The sequence below is a fragment of the Lithobates pipiens genome, unplaced genomic scaffold (genome assembly GCF_037356315.1).
Source record: "Lithobates pipiens isolate NorthernLeopardFrog02 unplaced genomic scaffold, aLitPip1_a1.2 Scaffold_23, whole genome shotgun sequence".
NCBI classification, from domain to species: Eukaryota; Metazoa; Chordata; class Amphibia; order Anura; family Ranidae; genus Lithobates; species Lithobates pipiens.
Window position 1 is genome coordinate 56,331,556 of NW_027507785.1, and position 7,894 is coordinate 56,339,449.

General features: G+C 44.4%; 1 protein-coding gene across 6 annotated transcripts in view; it reads left to right on the forward strand.

Annotated features, from left to right (window-relative positions):
* Positions 1–7,682, forward strand: part of QRICH1 (glutamine rich 1) — a 78,891-nt gene extending 71,209 nt beyond the window's left edge. For all 6 annotated transcript variants that reach the window (XM_077451666.1, XM_077451667.1, XM_077451668.1 and 3 more), the window contains 4 exons: positions 233–341; positions 1,575–1,729; positions 1,821–1,920; positions 6,747–7,682. In XM_077451666.1, coding sequence (XP_077307792.1) covers positions 233–341; positions 1,575–1,729; positions 1,821–1,920; positions 6,747–6,939 — 557 coding nt within the window. In that variant the 3' untranslated portion in view covers positions 6,940–7,682. The remainder of the gene's footprint in view (positions 1–232; positions 342–1,574; positions 1,730–1,820; positions 1,921–6,746) is intronic.
* Positions 7,683–7,894: the final 212 nt, after the last annotated feature.

Below are 7,894 nucleotides of genomic sequence, written 5' to 3' on the forward strand. Positions count from 1 at the left end.
TGTCAGGCAGCTAAGTCGCCCCTGTGTGAACAAGCACTAAGTGGTTAAGGCTCTAAAGTTTCAAATGAGTAGTGACACTCTGAATAACATTTTACACTATTGTCTAATATGCATAATTTGTTTTATCCAGCTGTCGTTTTTATAACAATACAGGAAACATAAGAAGTTGTTGCAGGAAAATAAACCATTGTGGAAAACGGAGGTTTATAAACCTAGTTTTGTACCATTGCAGGTTTTGTTATCCCCAGCCATGTGACAGAGGAAATGCTGTGGGAGTGCAAGCAGCTGGGTGCCCACTCTCCTGCCACCCTGCTCACTACACTCATGTTCTTCAACACAAAGTAAGTGCTGATCGATCAATCAAATTCTCTATAATAGAAGTGATAGTGAGACACACACACACGTATGTATATGCACAGGGCAATCTGCTGAGAGGTCATTTGCTATTAATGTAGGCATGCCTCCCAGAACTGCTTCTTTCAAAAGTCCCTTCCCGTTTCCATATACATGGTTGTCAGGCTCTTGTGAGTGAAGCCAGCAGGGAAATAAAGGTGTTCATGGGAGGAGGTGGAGTTTTGTAGTCCAGCAGGCAGGGATGACTAGGGTTGGTTTAATAAAACTGGAGAGTGCAAAATCTGCATAGAATTAATCCACTTCCAGGTTTTATTGTCAAAGCTTAAATGAACAAGCTGAAGTTAGAAGCTGAGTGGAGATCATGCAGAGCTGTACCAGATTTTGCACTCTACAGCTTTAGTAAACCAACCCAGAGTTTTTTTTTTGGGTCTTCAGTCCAACAAAGGCACTGTGCCCGCTCAAACAGGAAGTTAGCAGTGCATTGCATTTGTTTGCAAATAGGCAGTTTTGTATCATTTATTGCATAGATGTACTGAATGTTTGTTTGTTTTTTCTTTAGCCCTGACTTACACTTTAAAGCGGTTCTGCATGCAGCTCCCCCTGCAATTGTGCCCACCCCGCCCCCCCAAATATATACTGAGACCCAATCTCGATCGAGTGCTGTGTTTGATAGCTTAGGCTCTCTCACTGCTCATGGTCTCCCGCTGATGTCAATCCGAGCCAGTGACGAGGGAGTGGGGGCGAGCCCCGCTCTGTCTTATGGATGCATGCACGCACTAGTGTCCCCATGGCAAGCAACTTGCTGTGAGGGCACTCAGTGGGGGGAGGAGTCTAGAGTGCCAGCGGGGGGGACCTGAGAGGAAGTGCTCTGTGCAAAAAGGATACAGTAGTAGTCCCCTCCCCCTCCCCCTCTTAACTGCTGATTGGGCCATGAAAGAGCAGCAGGAGAATGATCGGGTCATTCCTCTGTCTCCTTGATTTTTCACCCCGTCTAAGTGGTGTGTTATAGGGGATTGCAAAAGGCTAATATCAAGTCAGTCGGGTGGTTATACTGGTTGCATTTAGAAAAGTAAATTTTAATGATTAATTCATAAATACAGAGCTGCATTAGTTTGTGTCTTCCTGAAGTTGTGTGTGTGTGTGTGTGTGTTTTGCTTTAGGCTGTTTAGGCAGGTTGCACTTCTGCTCAACTCCCTGCATGTGTATTCTACTCCATCCAGGTACTTTTTACTGAAGACTGTTGATCAGCACATGAGACTGGCTTTCTCCAAAGTTCTAAGACAGACGAAAAAGAATCCTTCCAACCCAAAAGACAAGAGTACGAGTATCCGATACCTGAAGGCACTCGGCATTCACCAGACGGGGCAACAGAAAGGTAGGATCTCTCGGACAATTCTGAGCATCGTTTTCCCAGGAACGGACTGTTCTGTCATCTCACATTTATATGGCCTCCTCCTCTATTCCAGGTTTTCCAATTACAGACGACATGTATGCCGAGCAGACGGAGAACCCAGAAAATCCCCTGAGATGTCCCATTAAACTTTATGATTTCTACCTCTTCAAATGGTATGTAAAAAAAATTATTCGCCACTTGGCAGAACAGCAGTGCAAAAAAAAAAAACAATTCTAGGAAATGTATTTTGGCAATACGTTAAATCGGTATTAAACCTAAAACCAAGAATGTCATATATTGCAGCTTATCAATCATTCGATGTGGTGGCTGCATTTTGTTTTTTTCCCCCTCAGTTTTTAGGCTTTTTTTTTTTCCCCCTCTGGTGATCTGGCCAGTAACCTACCTCTATAGCCAAACTCCAGGTAACAGTGCAGATACAGCAAATTTTATTTTATTTTTTTCTTTCGGGATAAACGTTATACATCAATAAATAGAAGCTGTTCATTGTATGCACCCCCTGTCAGTGGTAAATGGTTTGTCTCAACCCTCTGCTACATCTGCAGGACAGTTTGTTCTGTTGAAAGATAACAGTTGTACTGATTGGATCACCAGAGGAATATAAAGGAAAGAAAACAAATTCAGCCGCCACGGCTAAGGATTGTTTCCTTTTGAGCTTAATACAGCTTTAAAGGATAAATTCACCTTTTAAGAAATAAATGCACATATATTTTTTTCAGGAAAAGAAAATGCCCTTTTTTATGAGCCTACAGAGCTTTGCACCAGTGATCAGTAGAATGCAGGTGCAATGTATGGCTCCTGCCTCCAGCTCGCCTGCCTGTACCTCCATACTGGCAGACAGCTGCAAAGCTGGAGGAAGTGTCAATGATGTGTCGGGAGTATGTTACACATTACAGTAATACAGCACATACAACACCGCAAGGTGGACTAGGGGGTAGTAGCAGGGTGGACTGTAGGTAGGGCAGGGGAGTAAACGGGTGCAGTGGGATGGACTGAGGGGCAGTAGTTAGGTGGGCAGTAAGGTGTAGTGAGGAGACCGTGGTGTTTAGAGGTGTACTGCATACCTCTCTTCTGTTGACCCATTCTGTAGGCTGCGAGGAGCTCCTTTTACTGAAGCTGCCATGATTCGGCTTCTCCCATGTGGTACAAGGAGTAATGCCATGTACACACGACCGGACTTTTTGACAGCAAAGGTCCGACGGAACGAGTCCGTTGGACAATTCGATCATGTGTGGGCTCCATCGGACCTTTGCTTGCCAAAAATCCAGCGGACTTTAGAAATAGAACGTGTTTTACATTTTCCCACCAGAACTCCGCCGGACCGAGAAATCCGTTCGTGTGTATGCTAGTTCGACGGACAGAAACGGACGCTAGGGCAGCTATTGGCTACTGGCTATGAACTTCCTTATTCTAGTCCGGTCGTACGTCATCACGCTCGAATCCGCCGGACTTTGGTGCGATTGTGTGTGGCCAAGTCCGTTCATTCGGAAAGCTATGAATAAGCGCTAATTTTAGCGTGAAACGCATCATCATTTTTTGCTCTATTTTCCTTATCCCTTTGTTGTTGTGATCTGTATGATGTGAAGACTTTTTGAGTGGGAACAATAAAGGCAATACTTATTTTACCTCATCCGGAGTGCGGCTATCCAGAGTTTTTCTGTTCCTTTACATTTGGAAAGTCCGGCGGAAGTCCGGCGGAAGTCAGTCGGAAAGACCGTCGGACCTAGTCCCTCAAAGTCTGATCGTGTGTATGCGGCATAAGACCCCTTTCACATTGAGGCAGTTTTCAGGCGTTTTAGCTCTAGAAATAGCCTCTAAAAAGGGCCTTAAAACTGCCACCCATTGTTTGCAATGAGTGCTTTCCCGCTCGGGGGACGTTGGGAAAATTCCTGCAAGCAGCATCTTTGGGGCAGCTTAGAGCTAAAAATGGCGTTCCCAAAACACCCCTGCCCATTGACAGTGCTTTGAAAGCACTGCAAAACGGGACTTTTTCCTTCTTTATTTTTATTTTTTTATTTTTATTTTTTTAAGGTCACGTGACCTTAAAAAACCCACCCAGCTAGTGCCTGAAAAGCGCTGCTAAAGCACTAAAAACACAGTTTTTAGCAGCGCTGCAGTGTGAAATGGGTCTAAGTGATCGGCTGAGCTCGCGGCTCCTTCTGCTGGGCTCCTGTGAAGCTGAATGATCCTGTCAGCACAGGAGAGACACGGACAAGAAGAGGGTTCCTTTAGCTGCTGGGGTCTGTCCTGAGAGGTGCCTGCCGTTTTTTGGGCACGCAAAGCCATGTTGTCTGTTTGCAATGCAGATTTTTGGCACGCAAAGCATACTTGTGTCTCTTGTTTTATTTTATCTTTATGTAATGTGTAGAGGTGTGTTCCCTTGACACATTTCAATTGCTGTGCTCTCATCTAATGTGGGTTTTATTTTTATAAACTTGAGAGGAAAAATTGCTTCCCATTTTTTATATTCATTCAGCGCCCCCTATTGGTTAGATTAGACCATGTAATTGACCAGCTTGGTAAGCTTTTGAGGAGATCACGTATAACCAAAGTGTTTATAGATCATTAAATAAGCTGACTTTGTAATTTATTTTTTACATTTTTTTTTTTTTTTTTTTTGTGTGGTGCTTTTAAAAATTCCGCTTGCTGCATCTTTTGTGTATATCCTTTTTAATAAGGCTGTACATGGCTTCATGAAAACATCTCAGTGCGCCTCCCATGAGGCCTCTGCCCTGATGCAAGGTTTTTGGGAGGAATTATGCAAATATCAATTTACCATCATGGGTGGGTGACAGTTTAGAGGTGTGGGAAATCCTAGGCAGACTGTATTTGTATGCAGATCACCCTAGGGTAACGCCCACATGTGTTGCTGAGCTGCAATGATTGAAAGAACTGAAGTCCTATAAATGAAAGGGGCAGACAAGACACATTCAGGCTGTGGTAGAAATGGCTATGTGTTCCTGGATGTTCTCCAGGAGATGATACAGGCTCCATCTGTCTTGCCACGGTTTCCAATGCACATTGTGAGAAGCTCCCAGTGTGCAGTGAAATCAGAGTAATTTCAGTCCGGGAGAGGAGCTGGTACAACTGTGCAAGATGGTTAGGCTCAGGTTCAGCTGTAAGTTGTCAAGAGTGTAGGTTAACCGCTTTTACCTCGTATCCATTTATAATCCCCTTGTACTAGAGCTGGGTGATTTTCTACAAGGTTTTTTTGCAGATTAGGCCGAAGCCGTGGCCTCTCCTCAAAACTCCTGCCCGCAGCACCTCAGGACCGGCGCGGTGTCAGCGCCGGTCCTGGTGGAAAAAAATCGATTTGCTGAAATTTTTAATCCATTTGACCTCAACTCGATTCAAGATTTAAATAGATTTTTTTTTTTTTGCCACCCCAAATCCCTTGTACCTCGCATCCAACCGCAACCCTCCTGTACCTCGCATCCAACCGCAACCCTCCTGTACCTCGCATCCAACCGCAACCCTCCTGTACCTCGCATCCAACCGCAACCCTCCTGTACCTCGCATCCAACCGCAACCCTCCTGTACCTCGCATCCAACCGCAACCCTCCTGTACCTCACATCCAACCGCAACCCTCCTGTACCTCTCATCCAACCGCAACCCTCCTGTATTTTTTTTTTTTTTTTTTTTAATCCTGTGGCGTGCAAAACACACTTAAAAACTTCACCCGGTGCATAAAAAATGTGCACACACATAAAGAGTGACACAAAAAAGTGCAGACGGGTACACACGCCCTCTAAAATCAGAGGACCTTGCCCTGAATCCCCCGGGGTGTTAGGCTCCAGACGGGGACAAGGACACATAAAACTTGGTCCATCTGGCCGAAACCAGGCGGACCCCGTTCTTTGGGTGGGTCTGTTTCAGCAGACCTTCCAAATACTAGGGGAGGCTCCCCCGAAGGGAGATCCCAACCCTAAGAGAGGGGGGCAAACTAAGCCAAAAGGTCCTGTCCACCCCTGCCCAGACTTTCAGGACAGTCCCTGGGACCTGTGACCCTACTCGTCACATCAAACGTGCAAAGTGACAAAACAAAGACTTGACACAACAAATAAAGTGGGAAAGGGATAGTGAAGAGGAGAGAAAAGAGTGGCCATTGCGTGTAACAATGACCAGGCCCTCCGGCCAGGAATAAGAAATTCCTCTGGTCCCAGCCAAAAGGCTCGACCCAAGAGGCAGGTGCTAAAAAAGCGTGCTGTGGTGCCCAAAATCAATGTGACCCTCACTCAGTGACTTTTAGGCACCCCTGGACTGCCTTTCCAGGGGGCACATACGCCAAAGGCTTTCAAGACCGCCCTGACCAATGGTCCGGACCACAGCAGCCCCCACCCTGTAACCTTCCTGTACCTCGTGTCGATTCAGGTCAATACTTAGAGCATCAGTCAGGATTAAGCTTCTTATTTAAAGTGCTCGGATTCGGAAGGGTCCATAACATATGGTGAGAATGTCTCTCTAAAGTAGTCATCAAGGCAGAAGGGTTTTTTTTTATTTTTATTTTTTTGTTTTTTTACATTCATGCATTCTAGTCTCGCTTTTATACTTTACCTGAGCCCCATCTCAATCCAGTAATGTGTACATGAGAGCAGCTGCTCTTCCTGGTCTCCCTCTCCTCATTGGCTCACCCAGCAGCTGGAGCCATTTGCTTCTCCTGTCAATTATAGCCAGTAAGCCAATGAGGAGCGAGAGAAGGGGGCGAGCCACTCTGTGAATGGACAATGTCCATTTACAGGAGCATGGCTCATAGCCCTCCCATAGCAAGAGGATTTCTATTGGAGGCACTCATCAGGGGGGAGGAGCCAGGACCCCCAGCAGAAGACCCCAAAAAGAGAGGCTCTGGGGCTGCTCTGTGCAAGACCATTACACAGAGCAGGTAAGTATAACATGTTTATTAAAGTGATTCCAATTTTATTTATTTTTTTGTTTTTTTTAAGAGTACACTTCTGATAAATCCTCTTCCTTTTTCCTATCCAGCCCACAGAGCGTGAAAGGTCGAAATGACACTTTTTACCTGACGCCAGAGCCCGTGGTCGCCCCAAACAGTCCGATCTGGTACTCCACCCAGCCAATCAGCAGGGAGCAGATGGAACAGATGCTGAATCGAATACTGATTGTCCGAGAAATTCAGGAAGCCATTGCAATCGCCAACAGCAACAACATGCACTAAAAGAAATAGTTTCCAACAGTGGAGGGAATGTGACATTACAAAACAAACGTGTACAGACTTTTACACTAAAAGAAGATGCCTACATTTTTTTTTTTTTTTTTCCTGTTATTTTTTTTTATTATTATTATTGGTGTAGTTATGAAGCCCTTTTAGGCTTCTTCTGTTAAATAAAAAAAACTACAAAAAATAAAGTATAAGACAAAACATTCAAATGTGCATCTTAAGAAAACTACTAAAATTTTTATTGTGAGTTCCAGAAGAATCTGAAGGAAAAGAGCCTTTATACGAGCATGGGGGTGGGGTGGGGGGGGGGGGGGTGGAAGGGGATCCAAACAACTGTACAAAAGCAGCTTAAAGACAACACATTTTTGTCTTCCTGTATTATATGGGGGGTCACAAGATGGACTTTTGTGAACAGAGCTGCCTATTTTCTTGCCTACACTATAAAGACTTGTATTCAGTTTTCGCAAACCGGGAAAGAAACAAAATTTTTTTTTTTATATATATTATGCCGTGTATACAAAAAAAAACGAAAAAACTGCATAATCTGAAATCTGTTGACATTTCTTCTGGCCCAGATATCAAGGCCTTAAACTGCAGACGTATGAGCCTTTGTATATTTATTGTAAAAACAAAAAACAAAAAAAATCTTGTGTATCTACTACAGATATATTCAGAATTCTCAATTTTGTTCTTATTGTTCCTTGTTTTATTAAGAATGACAAGCATGTCTTTTTAACATGCCAGTGAGCAGTGTGTCTTATTTGGATGTGTGGACTCTTCTGTCGGGTTTCCTGTCTGCTTTGCAGGAGGTAATGGGTCAAAGTGGAACAGGGGGTGTGTTTTTTTTATATATACCCCTTGAGGGAAGGGTTTAGAACCTCTGTCTCACATGCCGATGGGAAGAGTTTACAGTAAAATGCGGCCGCTACTTCAGCATTAAAGTTCATTCATT